Raw genomic sequence first — 18,048 nt, forward strand, 5'->3', positions numbered from 1 at the left:
AGGGCCAGGTTTAGAAGCACACGCTGCAGGTAACTGTCAGGCCCATTGTTGGCCACAATGGTCAACCTTGACTGGCCATACCCCTTGGTGTCTCCCATTCAAGAGGCACCTGGGGTTTTCAAAAACCGAATCGGTTTCAATTTTCTGTGAATTAAAAGGCATGTAACAAGCACTTTTAAGAGATCAGCAGCACAGTTGGGAAGCTGCAGGAAGTGGATGCCACACTGCTCAAAGATTGAGAACCATAATCTGAGATACCTCTTTCCTTTATCAAGCAAAGACACTTCCCCCATCACTGGCCCGGCAAAAGGGAGGATTTGCCTGGGGTGGGGGAGCTACTTTTGGTGAGGAAAGAAAGCTGCTTCCGGCCTTGCTTAGCAAGGGCACCAGAGTTGCTATGGAATGGATTTCGTGAGTATAGAACAGGATGTCCATTTCCTGGGTCAAAGAAGATGGTGCGCACGCGCGTGTGTGTGTGTGTGTGTGTGGCCAAATTGGGACTTCAGAAATGACCATAAAAGGCAAGGTTTTGGGTTGGAGCTTGGGGGAATCTCTAACACCCCAGTAAAATAAGAGATCCAAGAACAAAGTACAGAGGTGCAGTGGGCCCTAATCACCAGATTGTTTAAACTAAAGCACGTGCACTGTCAGTGATCTTTTGCCTGTTCGAGATTTGCAAAGGCCCCTTCCAGACCTTCACGACCGGACTGTAAAGGAAAACAGTTCTTGGCTCCTTCTTCCCTTTCCCCTCCTCAGAATTTAAATATGAATTAGGTCACAGCAGAGACAACATCACGGAGGTGCTACTACAATCAAGATAAAATATCTCCATAGTCCGTTCAATTTCCACATTTCCAGAAATCTCATTTAAGAATATGGATTTCCCGGGGCACCCAGGTGGCTCAGTCTGTTAAGCATCTGACATGATCTCACAGTCAATGGGTTTGAGCCCCACATCCAGCTTTGTGCTGACAGCTCAGAGCCTAGAGCCTGCTGCCTCGGATTCTCTGTCTCCCTCTCTTTGCCCCTCCCCCCCTCATTCTCTGTCTCCTTCTGTCTCTCAAAAATATATAAACGTTAAAAAAAAAAAAAAAAGAAGAAGAAAAGAATATGGATTTCCCTTGGGGCACCTGGGTGGCTCAGTCAGTTGAGGGCTGGACTTCAGCTCAAGTCATGATCTCGAAGTTCGTGGGTTCAAGCCCCACATCGGGCTCACTGCTGTCGGCCTGTCAGCCCAGAGCCTGCTTGGGATCCTCTGTCCCCCTCTCCCAATCTGCCCCTCCCCCGCTGGAGCTCTTTCTCAAAAAATAAACAGAAGCATTTAAAAAATAAGAGTATGGATTTCCCTTTAGCTCACTATATTTCTTTTTCTGATCTGCTTGAATTTTATCTTTTTTTTTTTTTAATTTTTTTTTCAACGTTTATTTATTTTTGGGACAGAGAGAGACAGAGCATGAACGGAGACAGAGCAGAATCGGAAACAGGCTCCAGGCTCTGAGCCATCAGCCCAGAGCCCGACGCGGGGCTCGAACTCGCGGACCGCAAGATCGTGACCTGGCTGAAGTCGGATGCTTAACCGACTGCGCCACCCAGGCGCCCCTTGAATTTTATCTTTGAAAGACACAAAATAAGTACGTATGATTTCATTTATATGGACTTCCGGAACAGGCAGAACTACTGCTCGAAAACTTCCCACTGCCCACAAAAGAGGCTCCAGCTCTCAAGGGTGGCCGTGTAAAGTCTTTCCTGAGGTGGTCCCGAGAATTCTTTCCAGTCTTACCTCTCGCTGACATTATCATTATTACTGGTTTAAAATAAGCCCTGTAATGGGGCGCCTGGGTGGCGCAGTCGGTTAAGCGTCCGACTTCAGCCAGGTCACGATCTCGCGGTCTGTGAGTTCGAGCCCCGCGTCGGGCTCTGGGCTGATGGCTCGGAGCCCGGAACCTGTTTCCGATTCTGTGTCTCCCTCTCTCTCTGCCCCTTCCCCGTTCATGCTGTGTCTCTCTCTGTCCCAAAATAAATAAACGTTGAAAAAAAAAAATAAATAAAAATAAAAATAAAAAAAATAAAATAAGCCATGTACTTACTGTCAAACTTGACCAGTGACTTCCAAACCTGGCCCTTGAACCAGTACCAACTTAGATGCATCAGGCCCCGTTTGCTAGGCCTAAAAAGGGACCCAGACACCCATCCTGCATTTCTTGTTTGTTCATTTTCACGTTTAGTGGAGGCATAATGTGCACAAAGGGAAATGCATAAATCTTAAGTGTGCAGCTTGATCTGTGTTGACAAATGCCTGGACCTGTATAACCCACATCCTATGAAGACAGAGCATTTCAACACCCCAGAAATTTTCTTCGTGTCCGGTGTTGTGTCGGTAAATTTTAATATCTGATTCCCTGGGATTAAAAAAAAAAAAAAAAAGCAGCCTCTCTTTGCAGTGTTTGCTGATCTCTGTGGTGTAAATATTCCCAGCATGGCCAATTTCAAGCTATCAATAGGATGTCCCTTGAAAGAGTTCTCACTGAAGAGGTTCACAGTGCATTCTTGTGACCCAGGACCAGGTGATCTCGGCACACCACTGCTGTGTCCTTTCCAAGTCAATCTCTGTCACCTCACCCCCCAGGCAACCATAAATCTGTTTCCTGTCACCATAGATTAACTTTGCTTATTCTAGAGTTTCATATGAATGGAACCTTATAATATGTACTCTTTTTGTCTGTTTCTTTCGCTTGTGGTTTTGAGAATCATTCATGCTGCTGCCTGTATCAGTAGTTGGTTCCTTTTTTTTAAAAAAAAAAAAGAAAAAGAAAGGTTTATTTATTTTTTGAGAGTGCGCAAGCAGGGAAGGGGCAGAGAGAGGGGGACAGAGGATCCCAAGCGGGCTCTGTGCTGACAGGCTGACAGCAGCGGGCTTGATGTGGGGCTCCAACTCACGAACGCGAGATCATGACCTGAGCCGAAGTGGGACGCCCAACTGACTGAGTCACCCAGGTGCCCCAGTGGTTCCTTTTTATTAGTGAGTAGTATTCCATCGTGTGGATGTTCCATAGTTTGTTCATGCAGTCTCCTGGTCATGGACGCCTGGACTGTTTCCCAGTGTTTGGTGCTATTAGGAATAAAACTGTCATGAATGTTCTTGTGCCAGTCTTTCATTTATTTGGGGTAAATCCCCATGAGTGAAATGGCTAGGTTGTAGGGAGGAGTGTGTTTAACTTTATGAGAAACTGCCAGAGCGAATTCCAAAAGGGTTGTACCATCTTACACTCCTATCAGCCACGTATGAGAGTTCCAATTGCTTCATAGCTTCGCCAATACTCAGTCTTGCAGGGGTCTTCACTTTACAAGAGAGTTCCTTGGGTGATCCTCTTTCACAGCCAGGTTTAAAGACCACTGGGCCGGACTTGTTTCAGTTTGCTAAGTACTAACGGCCAACATTTGTTGAGCACTTACCGTCTGGATCTGTCGCAAGACCTTCAGCAATGTTCTATTCATCAAGCCTGACAACAATCCTACAAAGTAGATACTATTATTTTTCTCATGTTGCAGAAGAGGACAATTTGGTACAGAGAAATTAAGTAATTTGCCTAACATCACGTAGCTCTCAAGTGGCAAAAGCTAGGTTTGAAAACAGGCAGTCTGGATGTGGGACCCTGAGTTTAATCGCTGAGTTATGCTGCCTACACAAATTCTGTATACAGGCACCCTGTTGGGCTTAATCAGTAATTACCGCCATTATTATTTGTATTCAAACATGCATCCTTCAAAGTTCAGCTTAGATTCCACCTTTTCCATCAAGATTTCTCTGACTCCCCCTCTCCTCCTGGCACTGTGGAGTCCCTCAATGTAATCATGATTCCTTCAGGAAAGTGGGAGACTTTTGGGCTGTCCTTTACGTTTGTATTTTTGTACTGTCTTATCACGCCCATACTGTTTGTAAGGTTACTAAGAATAGGGTCACTCCATGTTTATTTTCCTATTTCTGGCACGTTTATGGCCATGTATCTTCCTATTTGTGGCAATGTTTCTCTAAATATGCTTATAGGCAAAATCACGAAAGTCCTTTAAAAGGAGCTCTCTAGGGGCACCTGGATGGATGGTCACTTCAGCACCTGACTCTTGACTTTGGATCAGGTCATGATCTCATGGTGCGTGAGTTCCAGCCCCGCATCGGGCTCTGTGCTGACAGCTCAGAGGCTGCTTGATATTCTCTCTCTCTGCCCCTCCTCAACTTGTGCTCTCACAAGCATTCCCTCTCTCTCTCTCTCTCAAAATAAATAAACTTAAAAAATAAAAATAAAAGGAGCTCTCTTGTTGGAAGATAAAAGGGAATCACAGAAATTAGATTCCCTTTGCCCTAAGGAAAAAAACTACACCCCTTTACTTTCTTACTACTGGATACAAGTGGATGGGCTGTCTTAAGGGGTCCTAAGAATTGTCACTGCAGGCTAGAGGAAACCATGCCATGTGGCATACTTAATTTCCCAGGGAAGTCAATATCACCTGCCTGGCTGCCTCCTTTAAGGCCTCTGCCTGTTTTACATGGCCTGGCCCCATCTGTCAGCTTCTAGCTAGGTGCAAAACTACCAGATCATAATCAGTCACCTTCTTCCATCCTGATGTATGAAAAGCAGGACCAGCTACATGATTTATGGGGACCTAGGGAAACAGGAAAATGCAGAACTTCTTGTTCAAAATTTATTAAGAATTTTCACATGGTAACAGCAGAGCATTAAACCAAGAGGGGGGTTCCACGTGACTGTATAGGTCCCACTTCTGTAAAGCCAGCCCTGATGAAAAGGGACAGAGATCCTCCTCAGCAGACAAAAGCCAATCACAGAAAGTTGAAGCACCATGGGGACAATTTCTCTCTAAAGCCCTCCACCTCCCTTCTTAACATAAAGCCTGCTGAAAAAGAAGCCACCCGAGGGGCACCTGGGTGGTTCAGTCGGTTGAGTGTCTGACTTCAGCTCGGGTCATGATCTCACCGTTCGTGGGTTTGAGCCCCGCGTCGGGCTCTGTGCTGACAGCTCGGAGCCTGGGGCCTGCTTCGGATTCTGTGCCTCTCTCACTCTCTGCCCCTCTCTCATTTGTGCTCGGTGTGTATCTCTCTCTCTCAAAAATAAATATTAAAAAAAAGAAGAAGAAGCTATCCTAGTTTTGTGTTAGAGTAAGGCCGACTGTTGTGGATTGAATTGTGTAAAAGGATGCTGAAGTCCTAACTCCCGTACCTGTGAATGTGACCGCATTTGGAAATACGGTCTTTGCACATGATCAAGTTAAGGTGAAGTCATTAGAGTGGACCCTAATTCATTACAACTGGTGTCCTTATAAAAAGGGTGGATGGAGGGGGGATTAGGACAGAGACAGACGTGCATGCAGGGAAAATGATGTGAAGGCATGCACCCGGGAGAACGCCATGTAACCACGAAGCCAGAGACAGGATGATGCAGCCACACACCCTAGAACTCCAAAGACTGCCTGCAATCTACCAGAAGCTAGTAGAGTGGCATTCCAACAGATTCTCTCTCAAAACCTCCAGAAGGAACAAACCCTGCCCGACACCTTGATGGCCCACTTCTGGCCTCCAGAACTGCGAGACGACACATTTCTGTCCTTCAGGGCGCCCGGTTTGTGGTCCTAGAGGCACCAACCAGACCAGGCTCCTTCCATTAGCCTCCTGCCCTTGTCAAGTTTCCGACACCTGCACAAACAGATGTTCCAACAGGACTGGAATAAGGATGGGGCCCGTGCAATGTCAGTTTTGTTTTTCAAGATCTTTTTTTTCCTACAGAGGGGAGGGAGGGAGGGGGCCTACGTCAGAGGGGCCTTAACTAAGAACCCTCCCTGGCTTGTCTCAACTGCAATTTAAAGGAAGCATGTGTTAGTATCCTTTGAGGCGAGGCCCTCTGCAAGGGTCTCCTAGCCTAAGCTGGACTGTGGCCCGTTTGCCAGGCACAAAGGTGATGTCCCACGCCTGACGGTGTAAGGTTCACGTCTGAGGCCACAGATGAAGTAAGTGGCAAGTGCGGCTCGGAAGGCTGTCCGTAGCCCCAGGAAGAATCCGCCAGGCTTCTTCCTCGCCCTGCTAAGGCCTGTGGGGCTGCCCTTCCGGGTGGGCTCGCAAACGGGTCGACCCAGCCGTTCTTTGGGCTGGGGCGGCGGCAGGCGTGGGGAGGCCTCCCTAGCAGGGCTGGTTGGAGCGCCAGGGCAGGGAAAGGGGAAGTGGGCCTCGGCGGCTGGGGGTGAAAAGGGGCGGGGATTGCTGCTTTGTGAGGAAACAATTTCCAGAGGCCGCCAAACCGACGGTCCGCCGGCCGGACCCTCCGCGAGGCACCGGGAGCAGCCCAAGCTACGTAGCACTCCGGCTCCGTCAGGTACGAAGCGCACCCAAACATGGCCGCCGAACGGGAGTTCCGGGGCCGCGGCCGCGACTCCGGGTGACGCAACGGCGGCGGGTTGCATCAGCCCGCGCCCACGTGCTCGGCCCGTCCCCCCCGCCCACGGATCCGGGCGCTGATTGGGCCACGTTAGGGCCGTGACCTCCGCCTCAGCCAATGGGAGGCAGCCACAGAGTGTTCTCGCCGCAGAGCCCTAGTGCGAGGTGCCTATAAAAGGCGCCCGAGGCGGGGGCGCGCGTCCCAGAGGCGCGTACAGTCGTTGCGGAGGTTGCGGGGCGGCTGCGACGCCGCCTGCCTGGCATCTCAAGAGCGCCGCGGAAGCCCCAAGCGCCGCCGACATGGAGGTCGAGCCCGAGCCCGAACCTGAGCCCGTCACGCTCCTGGTGAAGAGTCCCAACCAGCGCCACCGCGACTTGGAGCTGAGCGGCGACCGCAGCTGGAGCGTGGGCCGCCTCAAGGCCCATCTGAGCCGCGTCTATCCCGAGCGCCCGGTGAGAGGGGCCCCCGACTCCCGCTGCCAGCGCCCACTCCCGGCCCCGCTGTCCTCACCTCGGCCCTCCTTGCGTCCGTCTCCCCTTCCCCTACAGCTTCTCTTCTCCCTTCGCCATCTCTCCCCCGACGGCTGGCCCTCACCCGCTCACCTCCCCTGGCTGGGGTCTCCCCGTTCCCTGTCCTACCGCTGTAGGCGCCGCCTCGCCTTGCCCAGTGGCCGTCACCTCCACGTCCTAGGCCGCCGTCGTCTCGCCTTCCCCTGTCACCTCGCCTCCCGCTGTACCCCAACCCCTCTCCTCGCCTCCTCCCCCCAACCCGGACCACTGCCCCGTCCCCTAGATCTGGCTTCCGGCCTTAGCCACGCCGCTGAGACAGCAGTTTGACCTTGGGTGAATTATTTCACCCTTCCAGCCTCAGTTTCCCCGAAAAGACAGGGCGACTAGGTGTTCCGCATTAGGATTGCATCCACTGGATAGAAAGCGAGGACACGGAAATGGTTGGAAGTGAATTTTCTGAATGCAGCGTGTCGGTGCGGAGCGGAGGAGGCTCCCTGGGCCAGTGCTAGGGAGCCATGGTGAGCGCCCAGGGAGTGTGTACTTAAGGTCCCACGCCCAGGAGCGAGACGTGGCTTTTCCCCGCCCTGTCCACCTTCCGCCCGGGGCCCCTCCCTGCCGCGCCGGACTCCGCAGCCTTTGCCTAGTCCCAGGGAGGAGCCCCTGGCGCTTTCTGGGTAGAGTGAGTTAGAAGGGAAGCAGGCGGCAAGAGTCTTCCTGAGTCTGCGTTTTAAGACTTCGGCCCCTCAATTACAGACTTCCTCGCTTTGTTTTGGTTGACACATCTGTCAACATCACCCTTAGCACCGCCCTCTCTCCCCACCACGTGATGGAGGCTGTGAGCTGGACCTTCCTGTATTTACTTTCTATTCTGTCTGATATTATGTAAGTGTCAGCAGTGTGCCTTACTGCCCACAAGTGTAAATCCCCATCAGACCAGAGAAAGCATGGGGACCCAAAAACACTGTGAAATTGTTCCTCATTATCTGAAGAGTTGCAGTGTGTGGTAGCTCACGGGTCAGGTGGTTTTTGTTCCTGATTTGTTCAAGGTGGAATGTAGAAGTGAGTTTTCCTTCTGACTTATTCTTTTGAATTTTGTGTATTTATCTAGTAAGCTTGCATTTCCTTAGCACTCACCTTGGGACTGTTTGTAGTTTCACTGCACCTGCTTCCAAGAAACTAGGTGGCCGTGTTGCTGTGAGAATGGCTGTTAGATACAGATTGGCGTAGTCTCTAGTTGCATCACTTGGTAAAAGGCAGTGTTTTGGAGGAGAGCTTCCCTTAAGGGCTTCCTTGGGTGACAAACATGACTCCTATTAAGTCTGAAGACCCAAAGTTGTAAAAGGTCTCTCAGGTGTGTACATTGGTGCTTAAAAATTATGGCTAGAGAGCACTCAGCATTTGGTTTCTAACCTGAGAAGTCTTACTTTTATAATAGTTCAACATTTATTATTTTTTTTCAAATGAGCTTTCTAGGTAAAGGCACAGAATATCAAGTCAGCCCTTTAAAAAGGAAAACAATTTAAATTACAGGCACCTGTTGATTTCAAAGCCTTTACTAGTGTGGAACTCTTCAGTGTAGGATCCCACCTCTGCAGTAGCATTTTACAAAATTATGTGTATGGGATTTCCCTATAAAGTCAATCAGAACAGTGGTGAACGCAGTATCCACTTCGGCTCTGTAGTTTGTTTTAGGTGCACAGTGTCAAAAAGTCCTGATTTCTGCAGATAAATAGATGCGGTTATTGTTTTGATTGTTTTAAACAGTTTGCTTTATAATCTCCAGCTACTTGGCAGGAGCGGCTTTATTCCAAATTTTGCAAAATTGTTTATTCTGGCATTGTTTGGTGATCACTACCTACTTTGGTATGTGTCATTTGATGCCATTATTTTTAAGTATGGTTTTTAGCGGAATTAAAACTAGATTTTTAAAAATCAGATTTGTATGAAAGTGTGCAGAGTCCCTGTGATTTTGAAATCACTGGAATGGAGAAGCGGGTTTGGAATCTTGACTCTTCAACAGCAGGTTGACTGTGGACAAGTCAATTTCAGACTTTTCCTCCCTTCACATAGGGATACTAAATCTCACAGGGTTATATGAAATGGTACCTACACACCATCTTCTCTGTAACTGCGTTTGTATTTTGGGAAGTCTCTTTGAGAGCTTAGTTTAGAATTGCCTTATGTTATCTCAGGACGGTACGAGGTCGTTTTGGTGAAGGCTGACCTTGGTTGGGAGTACTTTGACTGTTGTATGAGACCAAACCAGGTTTTGAAGTTAGGCTGTAGGATCCCCAAATAAAATTTGTGTTTCTAGTGGCAGAAAGGAATTTCCTTAGGACTTTAAAAGTCAAGTAGTTGGCCGTGGTTTTGTGGACTAGAGATAATTTGCCATCCTAAATTTATTTGCATGTTAGAAATTCAAAGTTCAGCACTTTCTAAAGGAAAGGTTTGTATATGAGACTTTTGTAAAAAATGTTTTCCTGTGATTCTAGGAAAAAAACACACATATTCAAGTTGTTTGTATAAAACAGTTTCTTCTGTATTTGGGAACTTGTGTGAGCTAAGTACTGACCTGTGCTTCTCTTTCTTTCCATGACAAGCGTCCAGAGGACCAGAGGTTAATTTATTCTGGGAAGCTCTTGTTGGATCACCAGTGTCTCAAGGACTTGCTTCCAAAGGTACATCATTTACACATTAACTGTTGAATGTTTAAGCACTTACAAGGTTGAATTCAGGTCCTAAAGTACCTCCTTATTACTTTTAGCAGGAAAAACGGCATGTTTTGCATCTGGTATGCAATGTGAAGGGTCCTTCAAAAGTGTCAGAGACCAGTACAAAGGTATGTCTGCTTTTTCAAGATTATAACCATCTGTGTCATTCAGACCCACATGGTAAAAATAAAGGGAGTTGGATAAAACTCTGAAGAGATTTTATTACCTTTTTATCAAGTAAAATTTTGTTTCTCCCCAGTGAGAATAAAGAATGAGAAACTTATCAATACAAGTGTGTGTTTATTATTACAGTAGTAGACTGTATGCCATTAGTGTTGTAGTAGAAGAGTAGAGTTCTACATTACTCTATCTTTTGGGACATGATTTGACCTACAATAGCTGTGTATCCAGATCTCTGAATTAGCAAGGCACTCAAAATGGGTTTTTATTAAATTTAGCACATAATAAATTTCTTCTAAGGAATCACTAATTTTTATAAACAGTACAAAAGTGAATATATTTCCTTTGGAAATTTTCTTTTTTTTTTTAACGTTTATTTCTGACAGAGAGTAACAGAGCATGAGCAGGTGAGGGACAGAGAGAGACAGACAGACAGACAGACAGACACAGAATCTGAAGCAGGCTTCAGGCTTTGAGCTGTCAGCACAGAGCCCAACATGGGGCTCAGACTCAACGAACCACAAGATCATGACCTGAGCTGAAGTTGAAGTTCAACCAATTGAGCCACCCAGGCACCCCTTCTTTGGAAATTTTCATCATGATTTATTTAATTGGATAGGAAAAGACCACAATCTCTATCAAGTGATCTCTAAAGACTTACATTTGACAGTCAAAATTGTTTATTTTTCATTTCATGGTGTTGATTTGAATATATAGTAATAATATTCTAGTGTAGTGATGGACTGTAAATTAGCATTACAGCTCTATTTCCTAAAACATCTGAACATAGCATAAAACATTCTTTCCTTTAAGTTGCTGGCTGGGTTGTATTTATAAATCTTGTTGGTCAGATTTGGTTTCTTGATTTAGTAAATTTAGCACTGTAGGATCTGTAGAACATTATCAGGATGCTTTCTCACCAGTGATAACTTCATTGGAAGATTTTAATGAAACCACAGCATAGTTATTCTAGGAAAAAATATGGATTTAAAGAATATCTGTATATTGAATTTGGGTTGAACAAATTTCAGAATATTTTTTACATAACACTGCATCTGTTCAATTTTGTGAAGTTCAGAGGTCGGGGTGAGAGATATAAGCCATTCACAGCAGAATAATCCTTTCAGTTTGGTTGCAGGCTGTTGCATCAGATCCTTTGTTTTAATGTTCATCTTCTACTTATTTAGGTTGCCGAATCCACAGAGCAGCCTGCTGGTCTTCATCAGGGACAGTATCCTGGGGATTCCTCAGGTGATAGCTTAAGGCAAAGGGAGATTCTTCGTAACCTTTCTCCCTCTGGATGGGAGAACATCTCAAGGTGAGTGTCATAATAAAGAACCAGGTTTATACAACATGGATGTGTATCATTTGCATCAACTTTAAGAATAAAGTGTGTTGATAGTATATAGTCGCAGAACTTAATGTACAGAATTTTGCTTTAAGGGTTTCACTTTAAAGATTTTTTATTTATTTAACTCTTCTTAATACATAGCCTTTTAAGTACATATAAATATCGGGATGCGTGTGTTGACAACGTAGGCATCTCCCCTCCCACATGGAGATGCTTTGCATTGTGCTGACCTCATGATAGGGAATTCGTGCTGCTGCAGAGGAAACAGCTGGTGTAAGCATCTCGCAGCTGCTTTGCTGAGTGGCTTTGTGCTTTGTCTATCATAACAATGGGTGACAAAAGGTGAAAAATTGTTTAAGAAATGCTCTGCCAAGGACTGAGTTGGTGGTGCTAGAAAAAAGATCGTTTCTTTAGAGCAGTTAGAGCTCTAGACTAAATGCTCTGATGTTTGGATTTCATAACTCCTGGAACACCTTATTATTGAAAGTTCTTATGAGAAAAAATCATTATGAGTTGAAATTCTATAACCCCTCCATTCCCCTGCTTCCCTTTTCCTACTAGTTTTTAATATTTGATTTTGACAAGTCAGGTCTTTAGGGAATGAGGGGTTTTTTTCTTCATGGAAATTTCAAATACACACAAAAGCAGAGGGAATTGTGCAATGAATCTCTGCATAGACGTCCCCCAGGCCCAATAATGATGAAGGTTTTGCCATGCTTGTTTCATCTATTCCTCTTTTGCTTTTTCCTTTTGCCGTAATTCCCAGACTTCATGTCAGTTCACCCCTACATACTTGAGTAAAACCATAGAGTTATCTTGTATATCTACAATGCTGTTCTCATCAGAGCTGCAAAAGCACTTTGTTATGGTCTCATTTCCTTGCACTGCAACTTTTTTGAATGATCAAAACCAGTATTCTACCAAGACCTACTTGAACTGGAATACCATTTTAGAAGCACTCTGGGTAGGGAATTTGGGTAAAAGACTGTCAGCCTATAAATTGGATAATTGGATAGAACCACTTAAAATTGCCTCCCTTATTCTGGCTATACAGCCTGAGAATTGTGGCCCATATCTATGTGAATTTCACCTGGATAAAGCTTACCGATTTTATCCAACACGTATTTATTGAACAGTCAATACATATAACTTTGTTTAAGGATGGGAGTTAACCAGCAGAGGTGTTGACATAATCCATTCATGATCTTACCATAAGTTTTTATAGTTTCAGTTTTGCGAATTGCTGCCAAAGGAGTTCACTCTGTTAAGGCACACAAGGCCAAAGATGACACTCCTATGCTCTGCCCTAGGCTGTTTAAGAAACAGGAGTTTGGTGTCAAACAGGTCTCAAATCCAGCATGCTATTTAACCAGCTCAGTGACTTTGTGCAAATCCCTTGTCTTCCCTGAGCTCTATTCAGACTCCCTTCTGTGAAATGGAGGGGATAGCCCCCTCCCCACAAGGTTGTCGGGAATCCAGTGAGGCAACAACCCAGCAGCTTGTAGAGGGCACAAGTGGTCAGAAAGCATGTATGAGTGATGCCACATATACACAGAACTCTGCCCCCCATGTAGTCAGGTTTAGGGGTGGGGAGAAATGGCTGTCAGAAGGAAGAGGGAGTTTCCTTCAGGAAAGGCTTTGAGAGAGATGTGGCTTTTTAGAGCTGTCCTTTGAAGGATAAACAGTGGGTTTCGAGCTGCAGTGAGACTCAGCAAATGAAAAATGGGAGTGAGTATCCATCTAGTCTGAAAGGGTCCAGCTTGTTTATACGCCATAGCAACGACATGGCATGAGAACCCAGTGCTGGCCACGGGCGCTCGTTTCTCTGTGGGGTCTGGACCATGGTAGGAGGGCTTTGGCAGCACTTTCCGTGCTTGGGTCACACGGGGGCATCGCACAGTAACCTACCATGTAGCTGTCATGGAGTTTTTGTCTCTTTGACTTGAAATCCTTATTGTCATTTAAACTTCATTTATTCATACTAAACCAAGTCAAAACGAGTGTTTTTTAACAATGTTTCGTAGGCCTGAAGCTGCCCAGCCGGCCTTCCAAGGCTTGGGGCCTGGTTTCTCGGGCTATACTACCTACGGTTGGCTGCAGCTCTCCTGGTTCCAGCAGATCTACGCACGGCAGTACTACATGCAATAGTGAGTCCTTTCCCGTCATGCTAGGCACGCCCGGGGTTAGGAATGGAGGAAGGAGTGTACTTTCATCAGTTTCTGCAGAGCTCTGTTCTGTCTGGTTCGGTGGGTGGAGGAGAGTATAAATGATACCTGCTATCTTAATCGTGTGTTAATTCAGGAGTGTTTGTGTCTGTACCTACTTTACTTCCTTTTCAGTATGTGGTAGCTTTAAAGTTTTGCGGAAGGTTTAATTAGTTTTTTTAACATACCATACTTTTATCGTGGCCTTCATGTTTAACTCCAGATGAAATTTACGGCCAGTCTCTCTTAGGAGCAGAAGAGGCATGTATAGATATGACTGTTAGTAAAGAAATTCTTCACTAACTTAAAAGTCAGGTTTTTCATGTACCTACAGACAGTTCTTAACAGTAAAAGACCCTGCGTAAATAAGATTATGAGAAGCACAGTCTTCACGGTGATTTGCTTTCAACAGTATCTGCCTCTATCATTTTTATTTTAGTTTAGCAGCCACTGCTGCCTCAGGGGCTTTTGTCCCCTCACCAAGTGCACAAGAGATACCTGTGGTTTCTGCACCTGCTCCGGCCCCCATTCACAACCAGTTTCCAGCCGAGAACCAGCCAGCTAATCAGAACGCTGCTCCTCCAGTGGTGGTTAATCCTGGGGCGAATCAAAATTTGCGAATGAATGCACAAGGCGGCCCTATTGTGGAAGAAGATGATGAGATAAATCGAGATTGGTTGGATTGGACCTATTCAGCAGCCACGTTTTCCGTTTTTCTCAGTATCCTCTACTTCTACTCCTCCCTGAGCAGGTTCCTCATGGTCATGGGGGCCACCGTTGTCATGTACCTGTAAGCACATGATTTTGCTTTCCTTTTTTCCCTTAATACAAATTAACACTGCATGGTGACTCAAGCCAAGTACAGATTTTTCTCTTTTTGAGCAGTCTCAGTCATTGTTAATGGAAGTGTATTTCAATAGCATATCATTCTGGCACTTTGAATGCAAGGAACTGATGGCTTGTTTGGGCACTGCTGAAAACACATCAATCGTGTGTGAATGCAAGGAGAACATTCTGTTTTCTTCTAGATAAGGTACCTGCCAGGCTCATGAACCACAATAATAACGGCCGTTCTGAGGCATGGAAGGGAAAATTGATTTGTTTTGAATAAAAACATGTTTACCAAGCTGCAGCTGCTGCTTTCCAGGATAAAGGTCAGGCACTGACTGTCAGCATAGCTCTAAAGGGCCAAGGAACCTGTACAGACCTGACATTTGGCTTGTCCTTAGCTCAGAGTAGTGGTTCTCAACCAGGATGATTTTGCATCCCCAGAGTGTGACGTTTTTGATTGGCAACTAGGGGGTGGTCCTGCTGTTATCTAGTGGGTAGAGGCCAGGGATGCTGCTAATCATCCTACAGTGCATAGGACAGCCCCCCAGTAAATACCTAGCCCAATATGTCAGTAGTGCCAAAGTTAAGAAACCCTGGCATCGAGTGACATGTCCTCCTTTGTGGTCGAGACAGACAAATATTTCCTCTGTGGTGAAAAAGAATTTTTACTTTAGTTTTAAAAATCTTGAGAAATACCTGAATAAAATAAAAAATACTCATAAATCCAGAATTAATCATTACTAATATTTTGTCATATTTGCTTCAAAACTTGCACTTAATTGGATTTTCCAAATAAAACTTCTAGTCAGTTTAAGTTTTATAGTCTCTAGAATCATATATTTAAGTGATCAAATTTAGGTATTATTATCTTAGGTTATTACATATAATCCCAGTCCTGCCTCTGGTGTGTGTGTGTGTGTGTGTGTGTGTGTGTGTGTGTGTGTGTGTATTTATCCCCCCCCCATCCCCCGGTTCAGGTCTTCATGTGTAAAGTTTAGTTTGGATGAGCAAGCATTTATAGAGCATATACTGTGTGCTGTTAATGTTGCCGGGCATACAGTGGTGAATAAAACATAGTCCCCATAGTGACCTTGAAGAAGCCAGTGGGCAAGTGAGGAAGTCTAGGAGATGGTGTGACAGAACATCTCTGCAGATCTGCCCGCTGTGAGCTTATAGTCAGAGCACTGCTCTGATTGGAGGAGGGGAGCAAGAGGAACATTATCTGATCAAGAAGACTCAAATTCTTGAGTAAATTTCACTGTGATTAGCTAAGATGAGCTTTTATGTGCTTCCTTTGAAGGCATCACGTTGGATGGTTTCCATTTAGACAGAGGCCAGTTCAGAACTTCCCCAATGATGGTCCTCCTCATGAAGCTGTAAATCAGGACCCCAACAATAACTTACAGGTAAGGAACTCCCATTGGAGTCCAGCAAGCTTGATGTGAAGTGCCGGGCTCTCAAATCCTTAACCTTTAGATATTTAGCCTCCTGGTTTACCATTTCATTAGGCGGAAGTTTCAAGATTTTTTCAAATTTATTCTTAGAGCAGTGGCTATTGTTTTTTTTAATGCTTATTTTGGAGGGAAAGAGAGACTGAGCATGAGTGGGGGAGGGGCAGAGAGAGAGAGGGAGACACAAAATCTAAAGCAGGCTCCAGGCCCTAAGCTGTCAGCACAGAGCCTGACACGGGGCTCGAACCCACAGACTGTGAGATCATGACCTGAGCCCAAGTTGGACGCTTAACTGACTGAGCCACCCAGGCGCCCCGAGCAGTAGCTATTTTTAAAAAACATTGAATGTGCCATAAAATCCATCAGGTATTTTTTGGCATTTGGCAGTTTGCATTTTGGCATATGTAAATAATGGGTTTTTTTAGCACACTGTTTTTGAGTGTTCAGTGGTCTGTAATAATGTGTTCTATCATGGAAACTGCTATTGGATAATTTATTAAAAAAATTTGTTTTGATGTTTATTTCTGAGAGAGAGAGAGAGAATAAGAATGAGAATGGGTGGGGGAGGGGCAGGGAGAGAGGGAGATAAAGAATCCAAAGCAGGCTCCAGGCTCTGAGCTGTCAGCACAACCCAACATGGGGCTCAGACTCACAAACCATGAGATCATGACCTGAGCTGAAGTTGAACGCTTAACTGGCTAAGCCACCCAGGCACCCCAGCTAATGGATAGTTAATCTAAGTAAGGATTAAGAATATAAGCATGTCTCACAGAATAGATGTCCTAGATAACTTCCCTAGATTTATAAATCCGTTTAATGCATAATCCTAAAGGAATTCTTTTATATTATTAATTATCACCCTACTATTACCATTTTTATAATATAAATTATCACCTTGGGTTTCTATTTTTGTTTCTTAACTCAGAATACTGCCAAATTTAGAATATTCATAGTTAATGAAGTGGTTAACTTAACTCATGAGTTTAATAATAAAGATGTAGTTACCTCATTTCTTTTAATGTTACTGCCAGGAACTTTCAGGACTGTGAGAATGTCACTAGCACAGTTGTGCTGTGAGGCCTGAGAACTCCATCCAGCCTAGGACACCATTCCCTGGGGTCCTGTCTGCCTGGCTGCTTTGAATATGGGGCCAGGGATTTAGTCTGCCCTCTCCTAACATTATTACATTATTTGGTATTTATCACGGTCCTGATTGTGTTCTCATTGTATTTCATAACTGCAGGAAGGTCCCGATCCTGAAATCGAAGACCCCAACCACCTCCCTCCGGACAGGGACGTACTGGATGACGAGCAGACCAGCCCTTCATTTATGAGCACAGCCTGGCTTGTCTTCAAGACTTTCTTTGCCTCTCTTCTTCCGGAAGGTCCCCCAGCCATAGCAAACTGATGGTGCTTGCTTTCTGGCTGCTGGAGGCCTCGACAGGCGTGGACTGGATCATCTAGCTCCAGCTAGATTTCCTCACCCAGCCATGGCAGTGGCACAGAATTAGTAAAGAACCAACAAGGAGAAGGACATGCTTTTGTGGTCAAGCAAAAGCAGAAACTAAGACGTGAAGCCATGATACAAATTGATGAACAAAAATTTTGCCCAAGGCTTCTCCTGTCTTTATTCTGAAGAGCTTTAATATATACTGTATGTAGTTTAATAGGCATTGTAAGTAGAAGGCATTAGTGTCGCATGCTTATGCCTGAGGAACTTTTCAGATGTGTGTGTCTGCATGTGTGTTTGTACATAGATCTCATAGATGCAGAAATGGTTCTGCTGGTACGATTTGATTCCTGTTGGAATGTTTAAATTACACTAAGTGTACTACTTTATATAATCAATGAAATTGCTAGACATGTTTTAGCAGGACTTTTCTAGGGAAGACTTATGTATAATTGCTTTTTAAAATGCAGTGCTTTACTTTAAACCAAGAGAACTTTGCAGAGGTGAAAACCTTTGCTGGGTTTTCTGTTCAATAAAGTTTTACTATGAATGACCGTGGAAGAGACTCCTGTCATCTTAGCATTTTGCTCCATGTCCCTTGTCGCTGGAGGGTCAATAGTTGAGTTGCTGACTTGCAAGTAATCTGAATGTTTTGCTTCTTTTTATAAAAGGACTATTTGTACCAATAAAGAATGATAAGGTAAGACCATGAAAGTTTTAATTTACTAAGAATATACTGTGTTTGTCCCCATTCCCTGTTTCCAGCAGTACTGGCTTATATACTAACCCATCAAACTTGAATTCTCCAGATTTAAAGTTAGTAACATTGGGGCACCTGGCTGGTTCAGTCAGTAGAGCGTGTGACTTGATCTCAGGGTCCTGAATTCAAGCCCCATGTTGGACATGGAGCCTCCTTTAAAA

At 45.1% G+C, this 18,048-nt stretch overlaps 1 protein-coding gene across 3 annotated transcripts; it reads left to right on the top strand.

Moving 5' to 3' along the window:
- The first annotated feature begins 6,611 nt into the window (after positions 1-6,611).
- HERPUD1 (homocysteine inducible ER protein with ubiquitin like domain 1) lies at positions 6,612-17,685 on the top strand. Of its 3 annotated transcripts, none has more exons than XM_043599250.1 (8): positions 6,612-6,892; positions 9,550-9,627; positions 9,714-9,788; positions 11,028-11,158; positions 13,216-13,338; positions 13,835-14,185; positions 15,527-15,632; positions 16,921-17,685. In XM_043599250.1, exons 1-8 carry the CDS (start codon positions 6,740-6,742, stop codon positions 17,083-17,085), a joined length of 1,182 nt encoding a protein of 393 aa, XP_043455185.1. In that variant the 5' UTR covers positions 6,612-6,739; the 3' UTR covers positions 17,086-17,685. The 3 variants fall into 3 exon arrangements, with proteins under 3 accessions (XP_043455185.1, XP_043455187.1, XP_043455186.1); XM_043599251.1 differs by having other exon boundaries at positions 6,622-6,892; positions 9,717-9,788; XM_043599252.1 differs by lacking the exon at positions 16,921-17,685 and having other exon boundaries at positions 6,619-6,892; positions 13,835-14,028; positions 15,527-15,606.
- The last annotated feature ends 363 nt before the right edge of the window (positions 17,686-18,048 follow it).

Source organism: Prionailurus bengalensis, chromosome E2, assembly GCF_016509475.1.
Source record: "Prionailurus bengalensis isolate Pbe53 chromosome E2, Fcat_Pben_1.1_paternal_pri, whole genome shotgun sequence".
Taxonomy (NCBI): domain Eukaryota; kingdom Metazoa; phylum Chordata; class Mammalia; order Carnivora; family Felidae; genus Prionailurus; species Prionailurus bengalensis.